At 38.9% G+C, this 27771-nt stretch overlaps 1 protein-coding gene across 2 annotated transcripts in view; it reads left to right on the top strand.

Annotated features, from left to right (window-relative positions):
- The window catches only part of LOC138757886 (janus kinase and microtubule-interacting protein 1-like), a 255095-nt gene that overhangs the window by 216886 nt on the left and 10438 nt on the right, over positions 1 to 27771 (top strand). For both annotated transcript variants that reach the window (XM_069925953.1, XM_069925955.1), the window contains 7 exons: positions 2270 to 2389; positions 3084 to 3230; positions 3559 to 3699; positions 5497 to 5556; positions 23506 to 23625; positions 25812 to 25940; positions 27334 to 27417. In XM_069925953.1, coding sequence (XP_069782054.1) covers positions 2270 to 2389; positions 3084 to 3230; positions 3559 to 3699; positions 5497 to 5556; positions 23506 to 23625; positions 25812 to 25940; positions 27334 to 27417 — 801 coding nt within the window. The remainder of the gene's footprint in view (positions 1 to 2269; positions 2390 to 3083; positions 3231 to 3558; positions 3700 to 5496; positions 5557 to 23505; positions 23626 to 25811; positions 25941 to 27333; positions 27418 to 27771) is intronic.

The raw sequence follows: 27771 nt of genomic DNA, 5'->3' as shown, positions 1-27771 counted from the left end.
GCAACACATTTTGGTTTCAAAATGTAATCATTTTGAGTTTAGTCTATTGTCAAGTGTACAGAGGTGGGGATTAAAAAGCTTAGTTTGTGTGCTATCCAGGCATCCTACAAAAATGCTCTCCACCATTGCTAATTTACTTGCAAACAACAGGTAAAATACTTAATCATGACCTTGTTAAAACTGGGGTTCTAGCATCTTAACATATAGGCAAAACAAAACTATAGTTCCAGCATGAGTGGTGTCCATTGCCTCCAAAACTCAAGTTCAAGCTCTCTCTTATTGTCATATGTATCAGAAATGCAGTGATGGGGTTTGCTTTGCGAGCAGGCCAGTGCACATCTCATACTTTCTACATATAAAGCACAGGGCAGAAGTGCAGAGTTACAGAGAGAGATCAGTTAGTATGGAACAAAGGCAAAATAATTTTTGTACTTTGGGGGTTCATTCAGGAGTCTGATAACAGCAGGAAATAAATTAGCCTTGAATCTGAGAGTACATGATCTTGCTCTTGTTAATCTCCTTCTTGACAGGAAGAGAGTGTGGCCGGAATATTTGAATATGTTGGTTGCTTTTGCAAGCCAATGGGAGTTATAGATGGAATTAATGGTGGGGAGGGGGAATGTGTGATGGCCTGAGCTACATTCACAACCTTTTGCAGTTTCTTGATATCTTGGATGGAGCATTTCCTGTGTGATGCAGCATTGCACCCTGATAGGATGCTTTCAATAATGCACCTGTAGAAGTTGTTGAGGAATGTTGGTGACCTGCCAAATTTTCTTAGGCTTCTGAGGTAGTTGAGGTGCAGGGGTACTTTCTTGACCATTGTAGGTGGACCAGGACAAGTCACCGCAGATATTTACCCCAAGGAATATAAAGATGTTTGCTCTCTCCACCTCTGCACCATTGATGTGGATCAGGAGTGGGCTCTGTACCACCTTTTGGAGGTCTGTGACCAGTTCCTTGCTATTGCTGACAGTAAGAGGGAGAGAGAGAGTTGTCTAGGCAGCAAGCCACAAAGCCCCCAAGCTCTCTTCTGTACTCCATGATCATTGTTGGAAACATTGCCCATGACAGTGGTGTGATCTGTGTATTTATAGATGGAAGCGGAGCTGTGTTTGACCACACAGTTTGGGTGTACAGGTAGTATACATTTTTTAGCTGGCCTACAGAATGTGGTGCTGATACAGCTTACGCATTCAGGTGAGCACCTTGTTTGGTCATTCAAAAGTGAACCGTTTGCTCATTGCTGAAATTACTTGCAGAATAAACTGGAAAAAGAGAGCAAAATATCTTTCCATAAAGGTACATTAATGATCCAAGTTTGGTGGCTTCACTTACAAGAATCCACTTGTCCCATGGTCATTATTAGCATTTGATTTCTGATTCATTAAATGAAGGATTTAATTTCTTTTGCTCTTACTGGTAGGATTTGAACTCACAACTGTGGATCATTGGTCCTGGCTTGCAGATTAATATTTCAGTAAAATAGCCGTATGCTGCTATGAGCACATTGTTCCCACGTCATCCTGCTTGTAACCTTGTGAAAGGTTATTCGCAGTCAGCACCTTCTGGTCCTTGAATAGCTTCTTGTGGCAAACTCGTTCAGCCAGTGCAGGGCAGTTTGGTGTTTGGAAATGGTCTTTAAGCAGTCATTTATTATCCCAGTTTGATGTTTCTATCACCTGAGGTGGCTGCTGGGATGACTGGAAGATTTGCTTTGCACAAGTGCAGGATGGATGACTTTCCAGTTGCTGAGGGATGCAGATATTGAAATGCAAAAATGTACAAGTTGTCCCCATTGTCCAGCGGGAAAATGGATACAACTTGGACTAATTTTTCCATCTTCCCTCTTTCTGTCTATACAGAGCTTGGAGACAAAAAGGGTCTTGCCCCCTAACTCTGATCAATTTCGAAGCTCAGCTGAAAGATCTGTGTCACGTAAACCAAGGGACTTTCCCTTCCTTTATTTAGGAGCAGAAATATTATTTAACGATATGAAAACACAAACTGATTTATTGTTATCATTTTAACATTTTAACAAATGATTAAACTTGCCAGATCACGCATAGTGTGCATTGATCCAAATCTGTTAAGTGGAAGTAGCTTAAAAGCAGGGAATAACTAATAATAACTGCTTTTTTTTAATGGTCTGGTGTATTTACCAGAATCATTGATGAGCTTCCTTGTACTTACAACCACCAGAGAAGCTTATGTATTTGTTCTGGTAGCAGCAACTTAATTTGCTTTCTCACTCTAAATACTGAATTAGGAACCACAATTGGATGAAAAGGACGTGCGGCGTTTCCAGTTAAAGATCGCTGAACTGAATGCTGTGATTCGTAAACTGGAAGACCGAAATACTCTACTGGCAGATGAAAGAAATGAGCTGGTAAACACAATAACATGCCCCTCATTCATTTCAGTAAATGAGTAGACCCGGAAGATACCTGCAAAGCGTGTGAAGTATTTTCTGTACTAAAGCAAAAAAATTAAAGCAATCAAGTGGAAGGAAAATTAAGGATTTGAAATAAATTCATTTGCTAAGTATATATATTATGTTGAATTATCCAGTATTTAGTACTGCTGCCTAATGGCTGCAGATATTCCAGTTTGATCTTGGGTGCTGCCTGTTCTCAGCTGCTTACACACTCTCCCCATAGGTTTCCATGGGGTGCTCGGGTTTCCTTCCACATCTCCAATGCATGCTCATCAGTTACCCCAAAAGTCATAGAATTATACAGTGTACCCTTTGGCCCAACTTGTCCATGCTGACCAATTTGGCATTCTGGGCTAGATCCATTTGGCTACATTTGGTCCATATCCTTCTGTAAAATATCATTTGGTGTAGATAACTAGCAAAAGGATCAAAGGATGTGGCATAATAATAAAATAGGTGAATGGGTCATGGGAATGATGGGATTGAATTGCAAGCAGGCAGGTGAGATGGGATAGGCTCCTATGGTTTCTTGTTTCATGGTACTTAAATACAAAACTATTGGACACAGTGAGCACTGTCAATTCCTTTAGATTCATTGTGTTGTGGAAAGTTTGTTGCTCCAGGTGACTTAGAATTATTTTTACAGTTGAAACGCGTTCGAGAGACAGAGAGCCAATTGAAACCCCTCGTGGAAAAAAACAAGCGCCTGACCAAGAAGAACGAGGATGTCATGCATTCTGTGCAGAGAATGGAAGATAAACTCAAACAGCTGACCAGAGAACATGCCGAAATGGTACATGATGCAAATCCATGTCGCTTGATATTTTCTTTACTGTTGTGTATAATTGAGGCTACTATTTTATTTTGAATGGGACTGACTGAAAATGACAAGGATCTTGGCTTTCTCTATCAATTGAGGATCAGTGTTGCACTAACATGTGCCTTATAACCATGATATTGCTGTACAGTCACTAGGGTAAAATGGCATCAAGTCATGAAGTTCAGCATGAAATCCATTGCAAGTTAAGAAGTTGCCATGGTAATTGTTGCCACTAATAATTTGTTGGAATTATTTGAAAATTCAGACACTTTGGTACAATAATGCTTTGTTTGTCTGTCAGAAAGAAAAGTTATCTTCGCAAGGACAGCTCAGACGACATACTTCATTGAATGATCTGAGTCAAGGGCAGGATGAACAAGAGATAGAGTTCTTGAGACTCCAGGTTGTAGAGCAACAGCATATCATTGACGATTTAACAATGGTGAGATATTTTGTAACTCCTCATATCTTTGCAGAATGAATTTCAGTTGCTGATGGTGAACATCCGTGTCTCATTTTGAACTGCTTTTTATACAAAGTACAAAATTGCTCAGTAGAAATTCTTTCTTCAGTACATCAGTTTGATTTTAAATTAGGTGCAATTTGACTTCATTTTGAAAGGTAAATTCATTGTCCTATTTTAGTCAAAAAAATTGATGAGTAGAAAATGAAATCATGTCTGTTTAAGACCGAAAAGAATAAAATGGAAAACTGGTGAATGATATTAAATTCTGTTTGAAGGCCACTGTAAAAACATCTTGCTTATGTGATGTTTTTCATGCAAGCAGTTTTGTTGTTAACCAATTTAGCATGGAACCCAAGGGGGTTGGCCATAGGAGCTGTGAGTGGATAATTTAATGCAACTCTGAACAAAAATACATAATGAAATGATCAGAAGATGCTGAACATAATCAACAGGCTGGACAGGGACAATAGAAGGAGATATACCGAATTAGCATTTCAATTTAGTAACCATTTCCACGAATGGTTCATTTCGCTGCTTTTCGGCCCAATGTGGATAGAGCTTGCAGGCAGAAATAGTGTGAGACTTCAACACTTAAAGGAATGTAGATCACCATTGAAAAAGGTGCAACACATGAAGTTGCCAGAATGCATTCAAGAATAAAGTGATTTTTTTTTTTAAAACCTTTTCCTAAGATGTTAAAGAGCAAAAGCTGGAAGAGACGATGGATCCTGTGGTCTGGTTTCCTGAGAAGATTGTCAAAGTTATTTGGCAGAAATGTCTGATAGCCAGAACTTACAGACAAGAACCAAAGCCTTGCTTGAACGGAAGTGAGATGGACTCTTCCTGACCAATCAGTCCACCGCACGCTACCTTCAAAATGGCTGCATAGCAGATTAAACTGTTTATTGACATGTGTATTGGATACAGTAGAAAAAAACCCCTTTGCTTTGCTTGCTATTGAGGGAAGTCAACTCATACAGCTGATAGTTCAATAATAACAAATAAACAAATAAGGTAACAGAGTAGAATAGTGTTACAATAAGTCAAATAGTGCAGAGTTTAGAGAAAAATACAAAATCATTGAGAAAAATGAGATGATAGTCCACCTCATTGCAGTCTGTGTGCTTGTCAAGAAAGTCAGGAAAGTATTAAGTGGTATTTCTTGAGGTACACCCCAAGCAGCTGTGTATCACAGACTGTGACAAAGAGATGCATACCGAGACAAACACGAAGTGCTGCTAGAAGATTATAAGCTTGGTGAAAGGCTCACTTTGGTCTGCCTGAAACTGGATGGTCTTCCAGTGTAAGATGTGTGGATGTGAATGCAGCCCATTGCAAAGTGCAGGAGTATGTGCTGAGTGGCACACTAAAGCCAGGACTCTGTAGAGGGTCCTACTGCTAATGGACATTGAAATTCTGGGTTCAGTGAACCTGTGCTTCACAGTTGAATTGTTTAAGGAGAAAACATGAGTGAAGTTGACCATTGGAAGAGAATGTATTGAATTAATGCTACTGAGAGAAGGATGTCTCAATTGTTTTTACTCTATATATTATGAATAAAGCATATTAAAAATATATTTATAGATGAAAAATCATACAAGTCATTATTATTAATGTATTAGTGGAATGTGTTGTGATTTATTTAAATTAGATTGATTTTAAATGATTGATCAGTATTAATCATGATGGTTGTCCTTGAAATTTCAGTTAATTAAATTGATTATTAATTTTGGAGCTGCATATTTTTCTTACAATTTTCTTTTTGTTCTGTAGGAGAGGGAGAGATATTTACGCTCTAAGAAATACAAAAGGAGAAACACAAAACCCCACAAGGTAAAATAACAAAACTCCCAGAAGTACAATTTTTGGTAAATTGAAATGATGAATGACAGCTCGAAGTGAATGAACAGGAACAATTCACTTTAAAATCCATTCAAACTTTCTGTTCATGTTGTAAGAATAATACATTCAACTATAATTTTGCATTTATTTGTTGAGGAAATGTAGACATAGTTTTTTTTTCCAAATCAGGAATTTATTGCTTATTCCTAAATGCCCCATAGCATTTCAGAGTTAAGATTTGATTGCATTGGTGGGTCTGGTGCCATATATAAGGCAGACTGTGTTACGATAGCAGTATTCCATCTCTGAAGAATATTTGTAAATGTGGGATTTTATAACAATTGCTGATTACCATGATTTGCTTTCAATTCCATAGTTAATCAAGTCTCTGAACACTAATTCAGCAATGAACATTATTCTAATGTATCTCTGATCGCATTCCATTGACAAAATGAAAGGGTTTGTTGTAATCAAATGCATATTTGACTCTGGTGACGAAACAATGAGTGGTTCATATTTTCTTATATTAAATAGCTATCTTTGTATTAGGAGAAACTTTTTATTAACTGTTCACTCTACTGGTTGCCAATTATTTGAAGATATACCAAAGCAGTTGATAATAGTACAGTATTTTTTTGGATATTTCTCTCTTTCTGGGAAACAGGCTGGAGCTGAGAGAACTATGGGCAGATCAAGGGATTTTTTTTGTGTCGTTTTGCTCTGGGACACCAAGAAAATCATCTTATACACATTTTGTATGTATATACAGTATGTACATGTATAATACACCCACATTTGCAAGAGTTGTTGAGCAGTATTTTGAAACCTAATCATATTTGTTTCCTTGCATTAAGGGAAACTGGCTGCATGACGGGAGTGGAGTGAAAATTAATGAATTTTATTAGACTGGTTCCAGGAAGTGGTATATTTGCAGTTCAACTGTTAATTGAGTTAACTTGCTCTGTATTCTCTAGAATTTAGAATTTCAAAAATTAACAACATTTTGAAAGAGTTGATTGGCTATATTATTCAGAGGATTTTTCTGCTGGCTGTGGAGTTGAGGACCAGGGGAGGGACAGCTTTTGAGACTAAGGGGTAGGATTGTTTGGAACTGAGAGGCAAAGTTAGAATTCACTGTTTTGTGTTGGTCTGTGGAGGCAAAAGAGCAGTTTTATGGCTCTCTGGAGTTGATGGTGTGGGACAAGTTCAAAGTCTGCAGCCGACCAGAATGAAGTTGTTCTCAACTTAACAGAAATGCATGAATAATTATGTCCCGACTGAGACTATCCAAATGTGCTCTAACCAAAAAAAACCCACACCGAAATGCTGGAGGAACTGAGTTGGTTTTTTCAGCATCTATAAGGGACAAAGATATATTGCCGACGTTTCGGGCCTGAGCCCATCTTTAAGAATAAGAATACCCCAGAATCTCAGAATTCAAACAATGGTGGGGGGGAGGAATCCAGACTATCAGAAGGTGTTAATTGGATATGATAAGGAACAAGGTAAGAATTTATCATGTTTCTTCAAAAGACATGGAATAGAGAGACAGAAATAGGGAAATATGACGGAGGGAGAAGGGGGTTTGGGATGTGGTTAATGAAAGCCAGAGAAGTCCATATTAATGCCATCCTGTTGGAAGATGTCCATTTGGAAGATTAGGTGTTTTTCCTCCAATTTATGGTTAGTCTCAGTCTGGCAGTGCATGAGACCATGGGCAGAAGCGTCGGCAAGGGAATGGGATGGCCACTGGAAGATCCACACTATTGCGGCAGACAGAGCCGAGGTGCTCAACAAAGCGATCTCCCAGTCTGCATCTAGTCTCTCCGATGTAAAGGAGACCACAACAGGAGCACCTGCTGCGGTAGATGACCCCTGTTTGAATTCTGAGATTTCCTACCTCTGACTTATTCTGCTTATTCCTTGAAGAAGGGCTCAGGCCCGAAACATTGATAATATATCTTTGTCTCCTATAGACACTGAAAAGACAAGCTAAGTTCCTCCAGCATTTTGGTGTGTTTTTGCTACATTCACAGCATCTGCATACTTCTGGACTCTAACCAGAAGCCATGGATGAACCAAAAGATCTGCGACCTGTTGAAGACTAAATATGTGGCACTCAGATAAGGCAGTTAGAATGTCCAGATGCAACCTCTAGAAAGACATTACTCATGGAAAAAAATCTCTGGACTAATCTGAGATCTCAGACAGACACTCAGCTTGCATGCCCTCATATCCTTAAAGGTAAAATAACGTAGTATAATTAAAAGCAGCAAAATATCTCTTCTGGATTAATTCAACGCCACCTATGCTCATGTGTAGACACTGCCCCTCAGAATCCCTTCCAAAGCTCTCACATCACTGATGTTGGACTCAGTGACATGTAGTTCCCTGGCTTGTCCTTACAGCCTTTCTTAAACACATTAGTCATCCTCCAGCCTTTCAGTATGTCATCCTTGGCCAAAGAAAATGCATATATCTCTACAAGGATCCCTGTATTTTCTTCTAATCAGGATCTAGAGATTAAATAGACCTTAAAATGCTTTAAGACTATCAGCATCTTCTCTTTTATAATGTAGATATTTTGCAAGTCATCATGATTCATTTTCCTTAAAGTCTTCCATAACTTTCTCTATGGTAACTACAGATAAGGCGTTCATATAAAGTCTTGTCCATGACCTGTGGCTCCACACATTGATACTTGTGGACCTGTTCTCTCCCTTGTTCTCCTTTTGATCTTAATATACTTGTATAGTGACTTAGGGTTCTCTTTTACTTTATCTGCCAGAGATATCTCATTTCCTTATTTTGCCCTCTTGGTTTCTATTATGTTTAGTTCTCTATCTCTGATACTCCTCCAGATTCACTCATTCCCAGCTGCTTACATCTGACATTCAACCCCTTCTTTTTCCTGACCAACTATCTCTCATCAACCTGGTTTTGCCCTTCACTCTGACAAGATCATGCAGTCCCTGAGCTTTTATGATCTCAATTTTAAACCCTGGGCACTGTTGTTGGGAAGAGTATCAGGTTTGGCGGGTTCACAGAGAGATGAGTCAGGACACAAGTATTACAATCACACATAACTTTAAAACATGGGAAACAAATGGGGAGAATGTTAAATGTGCTGGATCATTATTCACTTAAGAAGACAATATAGACATGCACCTTAACTTCGTTTTGACATGGACAACGATAAACCTATACTCAACCTGCACAGGGACTCTTACATACATACCCCCAGTTCCCTGTACCGATGGGGTTGCAGCTCTCTGTAAGTACCGACCTATTGCAGTATTACGACTCAGCTTCAGTGTAGTACACACCTTACCCGTGACATTTCCAGCGATGTCTACAGTAGTGACCTAGCACAGAGCAATGTCCGGGGTTTGGATCACAAAGCAGAGAAATAGAATGTGCTGGGCATTGGTGTTAAATACAGTGCTAACCTGGGCTTCTAGCCAATAATGACCTTAGGAGACTTAAATTAGCCAATGGCAAGGTGTGCACTAATGGGTGGTTGGAGGCTAACCTTGATTGACAAGTGATGTGACTTCCGAATAAGTTTCAGACAGGTAGGACGGGTGACTACCGCAATACAAACATTCCAGATAGGCAGGGAGGCCACGTTTCCTCCACACACAACAGACGCTGGCGCTGTAACTGCGTTGCTCTATCCACAGTGCTAAACGTGCCCCCTCATTTCTGTACTATGTGATTTTTTTTTGGTCTCTTCACCTAGGAAAGGATGTATTTGCATTAGAGAGAGTGCAGTGAAGATTCACTACTAACTTCAGGCAGACTTGCTGTGAAAGACTGAAGAGAGTGAGCCTCCATTCTGTAGTTTACAAGGATGAGAGTTGATTTTTGAGCTTGACAGGCTGGACACAGGGAGGCTTTCCCCATCTGAGGAATACAGGATGAGGAACCACAGTGTGAGTTAAAGGGGTTGGCTACTTTGTGCTGAGATGAAAAGAACTTGCATCACACAGAAGAAGGTGAATCTTTGAATGGCTGTGGAAGCTCATTCATTTTATTCCTTCTCGACAAACAATATATTTTTGGGCATTAATATAATCATGGAATATGGTAATGGAGCCTGAAAATTGCATTTAGCTGATAGATCATACAATATCTTGATGAATGATAGAGCTGATATTTTTATGTTTTTAAGCTATCCAGATTGATTATTAACTAACACATGATGACCAAAGAAATCTGTGTGAGTGAGCACCTGGGAATGGGAAAGATTGGCTGAAAAGCCTCACAAAGCTGACCATTGAGCACACGAACTGAATCGAATTTCCCACTACATACAGCTGCTGCTTTTCACTTTGGTACCCATCATTCATCCAACCACATGTTATGATGTCTAGCTAACACACGTGTGCTTCCCCACTACTATTTCCAGTATTCTTATTCGCAACCATATGTCGCAGCTTACACACAGTTAAAACAATCAACCCTACGACACGCTAACACACTTCCATCTCGATATATTCACAGTCACTTGTGGGAGACAGATATTAGGAGGAACCGAGTATGTAATGATTACCAATGATTAACAATGAGGGTGCTGAGGAAATTCCCAGATGATGTTTTGTGTATTGTTACAAGCCCAGAGGACCCCAAACCCCAACAGCAATAGATATTCACCAATACGAAAGGTTACTTAAACAAAAGTTGCTTTTAATTATCTAAACATGAAAACAGAATCACACTCTAACTTATCACTATTAACTAACCTAACTTAATCCCCTTCTAATTCTAAGCGCACATGTATGTAATGTGTGTGTGAGTTCAGAAAAGTTCTTTGATTCCCAGTCCAATCTCACTTCTCATTTCTCCAAGTTCACTGGTTGGAGGCAATTCTAATACTGTGCACAGAATTTACATTTATAAAGTTCACCAGGCTTTGGTGCTCAAAAGGTAAATGGTTACCGCTCAGGAAAGTTCTTGTCAGTTTTCAGAGAGAGATTTGTGGTACACTGGACACCCACAACTGATTCCTTTTTAATCAGCCATTTCATTGTCTTGCCAAAGAAACTTGCCCCTCAAGGTTCTCCAGATGATAACCTCTTTCTTTCAGGTCACCAGAGAGTTCCTTTTTGTTTCCCTTATTTCAAGTGAAACATTAGGCAACCAGTCCTTTCCTCTTGGATCAACCACAAGGGCTTTGACCAGGCTGTACTAAGCACTTACAACCTGTCTTCCAAATGCTTGCCAGCTTGTCCTGTTCCAGTCCCAGCTGCTGCTGCCGACTGTAACACTGCAGAACTGATCTCTGTGTGTTTCTCTCTCTCTCTCTCTCTCTCTCAGAGAAAAACCTGTTTGACTCATTGCTTGCAAAACCACATGACCCTCCTAGAACAGCAAGTTCCCCTCCTGACAGTCTGCAGCTCTGACAAGTTCTTTCATCTGTTGTCTTTTTGTAAACAACGATCCATTAGTGAAGTCTCTTGGGCACTCTCCAAAGCTTCTGCAAAGGCTCTGGGGTCCTGACATGTCTAGCATGAGCAGTGCTCCAGTGTTTTAAATAAGATCTATTTTGAAGTGTTTATATGTGACCTACACTAACAAACCTGCCCCAATTTATCTCCCAAAAACATATCTATATACTGTTACAGTATTAATGTAAAAAGAGGAATGCTTATATTTTTCCAGGTCAGAATGGTACACGTACTGGAGGCTGTGTTGCAGGCGTTTGGGTACTCAAGCATTTCTTGTTTTAAGTGGTAGTGTGCTAGGTGCTGCCCATGAATCATGGAATTGTTGGGATACATTATAAAGAGTGGGTTGATGGGAGACAAGAGTGAATGCTGATGACAACTGCTAAGACTGGCATTCACATGTACATTTCCTCTTAGGTGATCTCAAACATTCATAGAGTCGTTTCAAAGGCATCTGTGTCTAATTTTGACTGCTTTATCAATTGTTTCTTCTGTTTTAATCACAGTTAGCTCCTCTACATAAATACATATAATTCTGTCCAGTGGTAATCTCTGTAATTGTGTGGGGGCTTGGGATTCTCAAGAAAACATGTTTTGCATTTGCACACTGTTAACCACTGAATTGTGCTGTGATGTGGTGTTTCTTGTGGAGTCCAGGTCTCCAACTCTTGTTCTGGAAGTTCAGTCCACTGAGAGTGCTCATTTGTTTCAACAGAGAACAAAGGGAAAAAAAAGAGTAAATATAATTTATATTTATTTATTTTGATTCAGTAATGTTGGTTGAAACCTAATTGTGTTTTAGTCTTTTGATTATTTTTCAATTTTTTCGAAAATAATTTTGAAAAATTGTATTCGTGTATGAATGCTTGAGAATGTCAGAGACATTGACCAATATTCAGACTCTTTGACAGCTGGTACTGCCTTGGGTTGCAATACACAAAAGTGCTGGAGAAACTCAGCAGATCATGTAGCATCCATGGGAAATAAAGGGTAACCAATGTTTCGGGCCTGGGTCCTTCGTCAGGTATATGACAAAACAGGCAGGCACCTGAATGAACAGGTGGGGGGAGGAGGAGCACGGACCAGCAGGCAAAAGGTTATGGGTGGAACCTGACTTAGGGTTTAACTCCATTTTTCAGTTTTTTACTGCCATAAAGGCCTTGCACTGCACTCGGGTGACAAGCTGCTGGGAGCCGGCTGACTTGCAAAAATTCGCAGTTGGGAACTCATTCCGTGTAAACTCTGGGCTTAAAAATTGGTGAATTTGGACAGAAGATCAGTTATAATTTTCTAATCTATTCTTCTAATGCTATAGTCCCCCTGATGAGCCTTGAAGCAAAGTGATTATGTTACGTTGCTTCCATTTCACAGTCATCATTTCGAAGCTTATTTTAGTCATTTCTTCATGGCTGTGTACCTTTCCTGGTTCTGTACTCCATTTAATGGCTGTTGAAATTTCTAGTTCATTTTCACTTCTTTAACAATTTTTCTGTAAATTTTTGTGACTCATGGATTTTTTTTCCTTTTAAGTTCTGAACATTTGATGGCTCTTTTCTGTCTTGAAAGATAAATTTATATGATAATCTTCACATTACCATTCACATTATTGAGCTGGCTGCTCCAGTTCACTGGAGTGGCGTGTGGGAAATTGGCTTGCGATGAGAATCTCTTTGAACAAAATCAGCAGTGCCAATAATGCTGTGAAATGGGAGGAGGAGCCAGCAGACCCAAGAGCCAATAGGGTGTTTCATGAAAGCCTGGAGTAATATTGGCATTGTAAATGCATGGTTCTACTTCCTGGGTTCTCACTCTGAAGCAAGCAGCCCCAAAGCAGGGACGAAGAAAACATCTGAAGATTTTTACGCTGATATTAGCAGCGAGAGAGAATCAGCCATTTCCCCCACCCCTTCCACCCTCTTTATTGTACATCAAATAATTGTTTATTTTCCATCTTCCTCTTATTAATGTAAGGTGAATATTGTCTCTGTAATAGAGACCTTGCAAAGTATATCAAACTTTAAAATGGAATATTTGCTGATCGTTTTGTGTTTTTCTTGTTTCATCTGTTTGTGTGCTTTGGTTTGCCTTTATCTCTCTGGTTGCCAAGAAATGACTTACAAGCATGAAGGTAAGGTAGCCCTTTCAAGGAACTGAGTGCATGTTCTTTTCATTGAGTAACATGGGACATAGCTCTTGAATTGATTGTACAAACCCATCAGAGCTTTTCTCTGCAATTGTAACTAATTTCTGATATGGTATATTCTGTTGCATACTTTATTTTAAATATAAATATTTCATTTGGAGAATTCTATTCTAAATCAGCGTTTGTTTAAAGTACCTTTTATTTGTATTTTTTTTGTGTGAAGTGCAGCACCAGGAGCACAGTTGTGTTTTGCTTGCTGAAATACATGAAGTAAAAAGGAATTAAAGGCAAAAAGAACCAATGTAATCATAGAGGAAGTAACACCTTGAAAATGACAAATGGAAATAAGCTTTTTCATCTGATTTGACATGAATGAAAATCCCCCGCGATATTCACAGCATTTCAATTTAATACAGGCAATGTAGACGATTCTTTAAAAAATGCATCTCATTGAACTTGTGCTTAGAAGTGCTAATCTTGTCTGAAAATAACTAGTAGAATAAGAATGCTGAGTGATTGATGTACAGTTGAAGGAAAAGGATTTAATGAATAGCACTGCTCGTGGACTAGGTAATATCATTATGCTCAATCGTGCCCTCTGTCAGGCTCTTTTTATGGATGGATTTAAACTTCAACTAGAAAAATCATTATTCCCGTTGGTGGTTATGCTTGTGTGGGGACATGACCTCTTAGGTCAGGTCAACTTTCAAGTAATGCTCAAGTTAACATCTAAAAGTCCTGTCGCTGCCAAACTCCATCAGAACAGCTGGGACTCTGCATTATTTAATAGCTTTTCTCCTCTGGGTACTGATGTGATCAATGTAGAAAATGCATAAGTAACCAGATATCCCTGTCTGTTGAAGTTAAAGTCCTGCATTTATACTTTTTGGCAAACGTCACGGCCTTTTAATGATGAAAGCCTTTTGTGAATTAGTATGTTGATCGAGAAGGTTTAAAATGAGTCCAGGTCCTAAATTATTTCTCAAGGAACTTCTATGAATGCTGGTACTGTCAGCTTGAGCTCAAAGCCTTTGAAGTTCTCAAAGAAGATTTTTTTTTTTTGCTTCTGACATGTAGACCTAACCTAGTCTGAGATCAGTGAGATGTGATTCCTCTTGCCTGCTACCTGCTGAAATCCATTGCCGTGCAAATTAGTTTAGTCACAGGTATATTTGCCCTGCATGTATTTGTCATTCATTTTTCAGAGTTTTCACTTCTAGTTTAAGAGTATCATAAATCAAAGTTGCCATTTGTGCCTTTACAATCTGGATTTCTAAAATCTAAATGGGTGAAACAACTCATTGTTGATAGGAGGAATGAGAGTTCTGTTACTGAGGTTCATACTTTGGGGGGAATCGTTAGTGTAGCAGTTAATGCAGTACTGCTACAGAGCCAACAATCAGGACCGGATTCAAAACCTGCGCTGTCTGTAAGGAGTTTGTTCATTCTCTCCATGTCTGCGTGGGGTTCCTCTGTGTGCTCCTATTTTCTCCCGTTGTTTGAAACATACTGGGGTTAAGGATTAATTGGGTGTAAATGGGAGTCATGTACTTGTGGGCTGAAAGGGTCTATTTCTATGCTGTAGGTCTAAATTTAATTAAAAAAAAATAAATTTATCCCATCCTATTTTTAATCACATTCTCAGACTTGAGAACATATAGAAATAATATGATGGGCAGTGGTGAGGTTCTTGTAGAAATATGTAAAATTATGAAAGGGATAGATAAGATAGAAGCAGGAAACTTGTTTCCATTGGCAAGTGAGACTAGAACTATGGACATTGCTCCAAGGTTTGGAGGAATAGATTCAATCTGTGGAATGATCTGTCCTCTGAAGCAGTAGAGGGAGGCAGCCTTTGTAAATGTATTTACTTATGTTAACACTTACTGTTGACATCGGATGTCTCCATTTTCAGTAGCGATATCACTCAACATCTGCAAAATCTCTCTTAGAACCCAAACTCCAGAGTGTATTATGCTGATGTCCAAACAATTAAAATTTGATTAATGGCAATCATTATGTGGCACCTGTTCTTAAATTTAAAAAAAATAATTAAAAAAAAATTGAGACATACAGCACAGTAACAGGCCCTTTCAGCCGACGAGCCCAAGCCACCCAATTAACTTACAAACTCCAGTACGTTTCAAACAGCGGGAGGAAACTGTAGCCCCCCTATGCTGACACAGGGAGAATTTACAAACTCCTTACAGACAGCGTGGGACTCGAACCCTAGTCCTGATCGTTGGCGCTGCAAAGGCATTGTGCTAACTGCTACGCCAACTGTGCCATCCGGATTACCATGGTGGTAAAAAAGTATATACTTTTACATTAATCAAAAAATTATAAAGTACTAAAATTCAATATTATCATTATAATTATTGATCCTTTTCTATGACTCACTATCTTGTAGCATTATATCAACTCTATGAGAGCAAATCAGTTTACACTTTATTATAGTAGCAAATGTCGAGATGTCAAGACAATATCTTCAGCATTTTTGGGTTAATTTTACAGGCAGTTTTATTACTATAGTCATATGCAACCTATAAATGCATTTTAACATTAGTAAGGTACATGTGAGAAGAAAGTGGGATGCTTTGTTATGATGTGCTATGTTCAATAAAACTGGTATGCTCTATTTTGTGAAAAGTCATTCTCACCCTCCTTTTTTCCCATCAAGTATTCTCTTTGCAAAGGAAAATTTAGAACTCCTCTGTATGTTTTTAAAAAAAAGCATATGGCGCTGCAAAATGTGGAGAACATGGTTGAGATTTTAGTTGCAACGCCATAATTGTGCACTTCATTATAATTCCCTCAACTCATCACTGAGACAAATCCCAGCTGCATAGGTCAGCAGAGACTTGTTTTCTTTGTTTTGTTTTGCATTGTCAGTTTTTCCTTCTTGGTCTGTTTTGTCCCTGGACATATCTTTACTGATGTATGATTTTTACAGATGGTTGTTTACACTCCAATAATTATCTTGAATATGTCTGTAGAAATTCAGTCTTTGTCGCCACAGAAATGATTATTGAGCATATGTATTTTACATTTTGGTAGTAGAAATCGAACATTGGAAGAAATGTTAACTTTAATTATATTCTAATATATAAAAATAAGTTCTGATATCTAATGAGTGATCTAAGATTTCCTTATTTTTCTACAAATTACATGTTCTGCAATTTTCCCATTAAGGTCCCTTGAGTATATTTTAGGCTACTCAAATGTTTTAAACATTTCATAATTCTGATCGGAATCAAAAAAGAATTAGAATAATTGGCAATGTGTTAGATACTTTAATCAAAGCAAATGCTTTCCGATTATTTCTGATAAGATTGGACCTGTGAGCTCATGTTTTTACTTTATCGCACAGTTTACATAGGTGATGTAAATCAGCAGTACTCCGTATGTTACTTCCCTTTTAATCTCATTGAAGTCAAAGCCTGCTAATTAAATCTGATCGTAATCAAAGAAATAGGTTGGAATTATTGTAAAACAGATAGTCCTTTCTTTTTATTAGTTCTGGATGATTGCAGACGATTATACTGTAGTTTCAGGTACAGTATTGAATCTGGCTTTTCTTGTGTTTTGGCCTTATTATGAATTTTTCGCAAAAGATGCATGAGACAGAAATTGAAATACTTAGCATTGGATTTTTTTTGCATTTTCTGACTTTTAAAATTGGTCTAGCACTGAATCTTAATTACATTGTTTACACTTTGGTCAGCTACTGTATACAACATACCATCAAAGTTAGTTTCAGGGGATTTGTAAGAAAAAGCTGCAGCTGGTGATCACATAAATTATTCTTCCTCTGAGTGGGGTGGCAGAATCCCAGGAGTGAAGCTAATGGAGTTTGTGTGGTTATTGGAAGCCCTGAGAGCATTATAGATGTTTAATATCATCCAAAATAGGGTGTAGCAATTAGCACAAGGCCTTTACAACATTAACATCGGAAGTGGACTGTGGTTCGAATCCTACACTGTAAGGAGTTTGTACGTTCTCCCCATGTCTGCAAGGGTTTTCTCTGGGGGCTCCGGTTTCCTCCCACTGTTTAAAACATGCATGGGGTGTAGTTTAATGGGGTGTAAATTTGGTGGCACGGACATATAGGCCAAAATGGCCTGTTACTGTACTATATGTTTAAATTTAAAATGTGCTTGTTTGTAACTTGCTCTAATGTAGAGTTTTTATTTTCCATTCTGGAAACTATTTTTGATTTTATAATTTCCAATTCTTTGATGTGAAAATATATTTTAGTAATTTTATAGAAATCGAAGTCTGCTCTTTTTGATGTGCTTTTTTTTTTCTTTCTTGGCATTAACTAAAATGATAAATTGCTTTCGGTCTGAAAGTGGTGCATTGAGTAATTATTGCCTGTCGTCTGGTTTCCCACAGTAAAACAGGAAAGAGAGATTTATATATCATGTCACAAATATCACTTCTACAAACACTATTTCATTCTATTGCTTCAAGTTGTACGTTAGTTTTCATGATACATCAGAAATAAAATTGATTCAAACCAACAGCAGTTACCTTTTGCTTTTCATTCACAGAATAAAATAAATTTAAATATATGCAGATAATATATGAAGCAAAAAAAACCTGATGCCAATCATTTTTAGTACATTCAATAATTTATGTATGGAATCAAAGCTGTGATCTTTCTTGCCCCAGCTGTGACTCATGTGTAATATCTCCCATTAGTTGTCATCCTACTATATCTCTGTTGGATGAAGGAAAGAAACATCACCTATCAGGTCTACCTGATGAGATTGTGTTGCACTCTGTCAACAGAGATGACTTTTGGAGTTTGACGATTGGTCCTAATAATTCTCATTTTACTGAAGTGGATTGAGGTTATTGGAGGTTATTTGCCTCAAGACAAATAAGCTTCTCTGTTTTAAACTTTAAAAGATCTGACAGTGACTGGAGCAGTATTTCATTTGGTGTTTGAACTTGCAATTGAGTTCCTCCAGGGGTCTTATGAGCCAATGGAATTTCATTATTAGGAAACTTAGTGAAGAACAGGTCCTTTTCTGTGGGGAAAGAATTATTAAAATCTTTGGGGATCAACCAAACAACCTCATCCCTTGTTACACTCTGGTGTAAGCCAAAGGGCACAGATTATGAATTAGCTCTCTTTACTTTGGCTGTGGCTCCCTGTCAAGGCTTGTATTTAACCTTGACATCAACACATGGCCCTTGAACTCAACAAATCAATCTTCTTGATCAGCACTGCTCCCAGTGAACCTCATCGACATTCCTCCAGTGCATTGTGTCAACAAAGTGTGTCAATCAAAGGGTGGGTAGGTAAAATGCAACATTTTTCCAGGTTTACTGCTGAAGCATGTGTACCAATGCTGAAACCTCACCTGTGGAGAAATGTAGGAGTAGGGATGTTAAGAGAACTTTATCACCTTCAAGATTTCTTCCACCATGTGTTATACTTACTTGAACAGACTGCTTTATCGCTGGGTTAAAATTATGCAATTTCTTATTGGCTTCATCCCACTACATTGGATCAAGGTGAAAATGTACCATTACATTTTCAAGGCAATCAGGTTTTGGCTGTGCTGCCTACATCCTACTTTCAAATTTGAAGGAATGTCAAAATTTTTAATTTAGGTACAATAATTAATCTACAAGGTTTTCTCTGGGATAAATAATGAGGAGCTCAAGTACAGACGAATGATTTTTTGATGAGAGACTATAGCTTACAAATTCCTGTTGCATATTGTGTATCCAAGTCACTGGGTACATTTAAAACAGAGGTTGCTCGGTTCTTGATTAGGAGGGGAATTAAGGGTTGCACGGAGATGGGATTGAATCAAGCATGATGGAATGTGGATGGACTCAATGGCCTAATTCCAATCCTATATCTTATGGTCTTACCACCTTTTTCAAAATATAGGAAATTGATTTTAAAATTTCAAGCAATTCAAAAGGAAACCAGCTGCACTCTTTCAGATAATGCATATAGAAATGCTTAAGTATAATAAATCATTTTACTATTGCACTTTCAGGATTGAATCAAAGAAAATTAATATGTGGTAAATTTGACTGGTATTTCTAGTTTCAATCATAGGATTGCAGACTTTAAATGGTGTCTGTGTACATGTCTGTTGATAATGCTGCAGTGGAACTTCCCTTCCTGCTCAAACTATTCCACTCCTTTGCCAATCAACACATGAGAAGCCAAGGATAACATATGCTCAATGCAGAGGACAACTTCACCATGACTTTTTTCAATTCTAAGTTTCCCAGGATTTAAAGTACAATTTTCAGCCAGGAATAACTTGCATTTTCTCCCCACTCTCTCCTGCTTTAAGTCCCACTGTCTTCCCTCCCCAACCCACCACCCCCTCCTTCATCCCTTCCTTCTCTCCCACCAAGCATGCCTACACATGCCCAAACGTCACGAGAAAATTACAATCTTTCTCTGCACTGGAACACACAATTTCTGATGCCATTCATAAGGATGGCTTTACCATGCTCTCTTTTCATTCTCCCTGTCCTGAAGGTTGACTGATGTTTTCAATCCTCTATCTATTCTGCCCTAAACTGGTCAATAGAATAGACATAGATGAACAGTACAGCATAGAATTAGACCCTTTGGTCCACGATGTCTGCACCACCAATGATACCAAATTAAACATCCATAATCTATATCCCTCCACTCCCTGATTCTTTATGTGCCTGACTAAAGACCTCTTAAATGTTGCAATCTTATCCACTTCCACCATCCAACCCTACCATTCTCTGTGGGGGAGGGGGGAGTGGAATCTTCCCTTCCTTTTAAACTTTCTCCTTCTTACCTAAAGCTCTGCTCTCTCATATTTGACATTTCCAGCTGGAAAAATTACTCCGACTATCTTCCCAATCTATATCCCTCATAATTTTATAAATTGCAATCTGGTCTTCCCTCAGCCATCAGCACACCAGAGAAAACGTTCAGGCAACATCTTGGTAAACCTCTTTGCACCAGTTTTAACTTTGAGCGAACGAATGGCGCCAAGACCACAGCTGAGCGCACACACACAAGTTTTGCAGCCAGCACATAAAGGAAATTAATGTGCGCACATCCACGATGCATACAATTTAAAATTCATTAAACATTTTTATTTCATATTAACAAAGCAACTACAACAACCTTTTTGTCTAGGCTTCATTCTAGCAAAGCTCAGGGTACTGTCAAGAATCTTTTCCCCTCTGCTCTGAGCCTTCCCCCCTCCCCACTCTCTCCTGCTTTAAGTCCCACTGTCCTCCCTCCCCAACCCACCACCCCCTCCTTCATCCCTTCCTTCTCTCCCACCAAGCATGCCTACACATGCCAAATGTCACGAGAAAATTACAATCTTTCTCTGCACTGGAACACCAAAAAAACCCTAGCTTGTTTAGTTTTGATTACAGTAGATCTTCAGCTATTGTATTTCAGCTGACCACCAAATCCAGTACTTGATTTGACTGCATACACCTTATTCTTGGGGTGTATTTATGAGCCAGGTACGCTTTACCAAACGCCCCATGGCTGATGGGTTTGATAATAACGAAGTCCTCGATGCTGGGGGCTGCCGTCACCTTGATTACCTTCACTTTCCTGTACGGGACAGCAGGACTAGCACCATCGGTGATGGGATTCTCCATCTCCAAATCAGATCCCACGGACCATTCCCCACTGTTCCAATGGAACACGGGACACCCTCTGATTGAATGCTGGCGCCCATCTTGCAGCGCAGCTGCTCTTCAAAACGTTTTCAAAAGTTCCGCTGCGGTCCTTCGTCAAATGGCTCACTTATGGGTGACTTTGCACTTCATTGAGTTGTTGGGCTAGAATTGATACTAAGTGTTAATGGAATGCACTTTACGAATGCTCATTATTACTTTGATTTCATTTGTCGGAGATTTGTTGTTAGTTCCTTGCTTTTGTTGCTGCTTCAATGGGTCCTGAGGATGGGCTTTCCTACGGCCGGAGTTGGTGTTACTGGTGTGTCTGATTAAACTTCCATGACAGTATAGCATATCGGCTATTTTTTTTTCAATAAACGGGCATAGTTTTCCATTTCGTCCGTAATATAATTTTTCTTTTAGTTGTGACCGTTTATCAAACAGTGCTAGATTGAAATCTTGTCTAATTCTAGCACAATGATTATTTCTGAGTTAGGTCGAGTCGGATCTGCCTGATATGTCCCACTCGTCCTTTTGTTCCCACACTGCTCCTCCCTCCATATCTTATGGAAATGTCAGGATGGGCTTTCAAACTGACGTCCTTGTTTCTTCCACAAATTCAAAAGTATCCATAGAGCTTTGTGTGGTTATTTTCATGTCCTGCTTTAACAGACAAGGATTGAGTTGTGTACCAGCAGTTATTTGTTACCATCGGCAGGATCCAAAGGGTCCAAAGTTATTTTATTCTGGTTGGAGCACCACTTAGCACAGAAGGTGACATGCAACAACAGGCTGATAATCGCTGCCAGGATTTTAAAAAAGGGAACGATCAAATGTTTATATTTCTGATTTGATTTAAAAAAAACCAAAACTTCCATAAATTCCAATAGTTGCAATGCCCTTATAAAATAGTAGATCCAATAATAAAAGAACATTTACAATGTCCCATTATGTTTTCAACGCCACTTTGAAAAAAAGAATAACAGTCATATTGCAACTGGAATGAGTGAAAACTAACACAAAATAGCAAGTGTGTTTGCTTTTGGCATTATGAAATTTAAAGTCATTATCTCGTCCATTTGTGAGGGAGGGAGAGAAGGAACCAGGTGCAGATTTGAAGGAGTGAATATGCAGTACGGGAGGGCCATGGGGTTGAGCGCGCTGCTAGGTTGAAAAGGCTTAGGGAGTAGTCACTCCTCCTGCTCCCCTCCAGCTACACCCCTGCTTTGCGCTCTCTTCAGTGCACCCTCAACTTTCCCACAAGCTGGTGATCGGAACTGCACACAAAACTCCAAATACAGCCTAATCAAAATTTCAGACAGCTGCAACATGACTTCCCAACTTTTACACTCAGTGCCCTGACCGATGAAGGCAAGCATGTTTCTTTACCACATGATCAACGTGTGTCCCATTTTCAGGGAGCTATGGACTTGTACATCAAGATCCTTCTGTACATTCAATCTCTAAAGGGTCTTGCATTCTTTCCCATTGCATATACCAAAGAGCAACGCCTCACACTTGTCCAGATTTAACTCCAACTGCCATTTCGCCACCCATATCTTCATTTAATCTGCATTTTTGCAGTTACCCTTGACAGGCTTGCACAAAACCACCAATTTTGTGGCATCCACAAACATTAATTAGCCTTTCTATATTTTCATCCAAATTATTTATATGTAACAGAAAACAGAGATCCCTACATGGAATCCTATGGGTCACTGGTTGTAGACCTCCAGTCAGAGAAACATCCCTCCACCACTACCCTCTGTCTATTATAAGGGTCTTTGTCAAATGCTTAAAGTCAATTAAGTAGAAAGGACATAATCTTTGTGCAGTGTAATCTCAAACTACGTATTCAGTCTAATACACCAAATGTCTTGTGTAGCATTCTTGGAAACCAATAGACAGTTAACATTTTGGGCAGCAACTTTCTCAGCTCTCCGCCCCCTTTCCCCAATTACCTCTCAGTTTCTTTCTCCTCTTTCACCTCATGCCTATCTGTGCTCCCTTTCCTCCCTCCCACCCCCCTCCCTATCCAACCCTACCTTCTTGTTCAGCTATTTTTTTGGGGATATTCCTGATGTAGAGCTGAGGCCTGAAAGATCAACTGCTGATTGCATCCCATGGACTCTGATTCCCTCCAGCACTTTTGTGTTTTGTTACTGTTCTCCATCAAATGCAAATGCCTTGTTTACATCCACTTTGATGTATTAATTCTGTTTAGGGTTAACTTAATGGTTTTACACAAATTATCTCTTTACAAATAATTATTTCCTAAAATGATTGGACACTTACATGGTTGCTGTTTAGTGAAATCAATTTCAGGTGATTTTTAAATCAAAGCTTCTGCATTATGGTGTTCTTCACCTTTTTAAAACTCCTTTTGAAATGGACTGTTCAAAGTGACCGTGTAAAACGTACCCCTCATTGTTGAGGGGTGTGAAACCCATTTTAATGTCTTCTTGCTGCAATTTTCCTTTCTGAAGAAGTTTTTCCTCATCAAATACAAAGCTCCCTTATTGCTACCCCTGAACTAAATATTGAGATGCATTACTTACTCTGCAATATATAACTGATACTGAGTTTGGTGCACGTAGAAGAGTTGTAGGATTATGACATAATTGGTGAATCTTGGTTAATGAATAAACTCTTTTTTCTGTGCTTTATTCCCTTCTATTTCAGAGGCATGTTGTAGAGACATTTTTTGGATTTGATGAGGAATCAGTAGATTCAGAAACCTCTTCAGTAGCCTCCTATACAACTGATAGGACACCAGTAACTCCAGAGGAAGATCTCGATGAGGTGAGTGACTTTGCTGAGCAATCCAACTCGGCATTGAATGGATATAGAAATGCATCAAGCAATAAATAGCGAAGCCTTCCTTCCCTCTTTTCAAATGCTGGCAAATATTCTGCCTTTCCCAATATATTCTTCCTTTATTGTTTGACTTCTCAGCATTGGCAATCACATGAACTCCATAAGACGTTCTTGAGCAGAGGCAAGGTCATGAGAACAAAAGACCTAACCTTAATCCTAACCCTAACACTCAGGTCCTTAATCCTCCTCCACCAATGAATATGATTGTGGCTGTCGATGTTTGTTTCTGTCTCAGTTCCCATACCCTTCAGTTCCTTGATCTTGTGAATAGTTATCCATCTCCTCCTTGCATGCTTCTAATGAACTAGCTTTCACAATCCCCACGGCCACAGAATTCCAGGGATTTACTTCTGCATACCTCACTTTTAAATGATTGGCTCCTTCTTTCATAGCTGTGACTCTCCACTTGGTGGAAACATCTCAATGTCAGGCCACTCCTCATTCTTCTAAACGCCAAGGACTAATAGATTCAATCTATCTCGCCTTAAGAGCTGATGAATTGCCTTTGGACTATACCACTATTCTTCTATATCCTTTTTTTTGGGAAGAGGGCCCAAACTGCACCATATTCTAAGTGTGGCCTCGTCAATACCTGAACAACAGTGACAAAAGTTGTTGCATAGCCTGCCTTGGCACATTGGGAGATTGGCTTATTACAGCGCGGCCCCATTTCACCACCACACCAGTTTGTGAGGCTGTTTTTTATATAGAGGCAGCTGAAGGCCTTTTGGGTAGCTCTCTGACTCTTTAGGAAGCACACAGTTGTTTTAATGTCTGAGTTAACCTCAAGGATACATGTTATGCTTTGCCGCACGGTGCGAGCAACCTTTATGTTCACGAGGAGACACTCGTGCAGGTTGCTGTGTTGATGGAGTAGGTATCTTGCTTATTCTGTATGTCATTTTCTTTTAATTCTTGTCTCTCCACACCACTCCAGAAGCCAGGTGTTGCAGTTCTGACAGGATTTGTCTATTTTTGACATAGCTGATTAAATCTGAAGTAGGTCTGACAATCAGTACAGCAGTGAAGTGATTAGGCTGTTCAGTCTTGTGAACGTGTAATTGCCCATGAGCTGCTGTGGGGACAATGGGAGTTTCCAATGTAACTAAGAATGTGACAGCACACATCATCATAAGTGTGGATCCAACTTGGAAATATTGACCCACGTAATGTACATAATGCCACTCATTGGGCCAATCAACTTTTACGTGTTGAGGGTTTAGAGTAGGAAGAAATGACAATGATGCTGTCACACACACTCTCATGCACCCACACTCTACTACACTTGCTCTCATTTTCTCTCTCTCACTCACTCACTCACTCACACACAATCATTCACACTGTATTCTTATTTGCATACATGCTCACATTCTCACACTCTTACTCTCACACACTCAATTACCCTCTCAATTCCATACATGAAGGAAATAAGAATTAAGCCACGGTCACTAGCCGTGATGACAAATTTATTAATAAATACTCAAAAATGCTTGGGAAACTGAAAATAAATTGTGAAAAAACACACAAATGCTGGAGAAACTCAGCAGGTCAAACAATGCCTTTACGCAGTGATTGGGACATCATCGGAGAAAATAGTAAGGGACAATATTTGTATTCATTTAGAAAGGTGGGGAATAATTCGAGATAATCGGCATGGCTTTCTAGAGGGGGAAATCCCATCTCACTGATTTGATTGAGTTTTTGTGGAGGTAATTAAGGGAATTGAAATCAGGGTGATAAATTTTGTGAATATGGATTTAATGAGGCAGATTAGGCTTATCGATCTGTGTGATGTGTCGTGAGATTTGCTGGTTGCCAGCTTTGTACAAGTGGGATGGGGAAAATTGAGAAAATGGAAAATAATAGAAAAACTTCTGTGGAAAGAAAAACAGTTAATATTTGAGATAAAGACTCTTTCATCAGGCAGAAAGAAAGAAACCAGACTGCTTTGTGTTCTTTTACTTTTGTTTCAGAATTCTACCAACTGTGATTTTATTTTGGTTTTCAAGAGTGGATGGATTGCTTACTTGGACTAAAAGGTGCACATGTTGTGCTTGATTTTCATCATAAACTGACAACCCAATCCACACATTTCCTCCTTTTTTCACAAGGCCTTAAACAGAGAAGAGTCTGAACTGAGATTCCGACAGCTTACGCGAGAATATCAGGCTCTCCAGAGAGCATACGCACTGCTTCAGGAGCAAGTGGGTGGGACACTGGATGTGGAGCGAGAAACCCGGGTAGGTGATAAATCTCGCAGCAGAGTTGTTTTGTCAGAAGCTTATCTGTCCTCAGTTTCCAAATTTTCCCCCTTCCTCACTATAATGTGGTTTTCATCAGAAAATATTAGTTATGTTCCTTTGTTCAAATCACCCATTATACTCTCACAAATAAATCCTTAAAACTTTCATCCTCTTTTGAACATGAGCCAACAAAAAAATGTTGCCATCCTCCAACATCAGTTGTTCCAGGAACAAATCAGCCTGTGGAGGGCATAAAAATGAGCCCTGTAACCTATGCCAACATTTTGTCCACTTACATTAATGCCAGTTGTCCCCATTTTCTATGTATCCTTCTGACCTTATCTATTCATAAACATGTCTAAATACAGTAAAATCCCTGTTTTCTAGAATTCAAGCAACAGGCAAAAAAATTGCAGAATACAAGTAGATTAAAAAAATGAAAGTTTAAAATTGGCGCCCCCTAGTGGTTAAATCACTAATCACGTAACACACAGTCTCAAGTAACTGGAAAATTTATTTATCGGGAATCTACCAATCCCTATAGATGCCGAGGGTTTTACTGTACCTGTTAAAAGTTCTGCTTTATTTTAAGGTTACATGATAGAAATTCATCCTCTGTCCAGTTGCTAAAGCTATGATGTAAGGGATGTGTGCTGAACTCCATTTCTTAAATTCCAATCTATTAATATACATAGTTTGGTGCACAAACATTGTTACATCACACATTCAGCACATAACGCAGAGGGTCTATCTCTCCCCTGTGTTTTTAAATATTGCCAATGTATACAGACTCTTAAGAATATTAATGTCAAAAAAGTCAACTCTCTAAAGTTAATTAATTGCATATTTTTCAGTGAATTAAGACTAGTTGTGTGTCCACTGATTTCATGCAAATTACTCATACATTGTTATCTTCATGAATTAAAGGTAAATGTTCCATTGTCATGTAAAACTACATTTGGAATATAACATACATGAAATTCTTTAACTTTATTTACTGTAAGGAAGACAGAGAGTCGCCACTTTGTCCAGCGCCCCTCGCAGAAATGAGGCCGCAGCAAGGAATGAACTCGCGACCCCTGGTTTACAAGGCCAGTGCTCTAACCACTGAGCTATCAGTTACAGAGAAAATCATGCAAAGAGAAGTCAGCATCAAAAGTGTGCTGTTTTTGAATTGGCACAAAGGGGTTTGGGATAAATTGGTTGCTGTTGAGATGCTAAAGCATAGAATACCTTCTGAGGATGTAAAACCATCGCATTCTCAAGAGGAAGATCAAATAGCATTATAAACCAATGGTGGAATGGGATCATTATTACTCCAATAAGGTTGAGAAAATAGCTTAATTTTATGCTGTACATTTCAATAAAAATTGTAATTGCATTTCAACAGACTCGTGAACAGCTCCAAGCCGATCTCCTTCGCTCTCAGTCTAAAATTGAAGATCTGGAAAAATTGCTTGCTGAGAAAGGGCAGGTAAAAGGCTCTGAGCAATTCCATGTGAAAATGGCTGCAATATTATTGTGCTCCAGTATCCTTGGCTTGTTTGTCATGAACAGCAGCTCTTAACATGCTAGTGGACTTTATGAAATCTAGCTTATTACGTCAAACAATCTTCCTTTAAACACAGATTCAACTTTCCCAAAGATTTAAAAGGCCATTTATGTTTGATTTGATTGTGGAATGCAGATATTGCAAATTATTTAAAGGAAAATTAATTAACCTGATAATTTGTGATAAAATTAAATGTGTCCTTATTTTGCTCTACTTGTTTTTAAATTCAAGACTTCCTTTAGTTTGTGATAACATAGCTGGACTCCTGAATGGCCA

The sequence above is a fragment of the Narcine bancroftii genome, chromosome 3 (genome assembly GCF_036971445.1).
Source record: "Narcine bancroftii isolate sNarBan1 chromosome 3, sNarBan1.hap1, whole genome shotgun sequence".
NCBI lineage: Eukaryota > Metazoa > Chordata > Chondrichthyes > Torpediniformes > Narcinidae > Narcine > Narcine bancroftii.
This window is presented reverse-complemented; position numbering and strand designations above follow the sequence as displayed.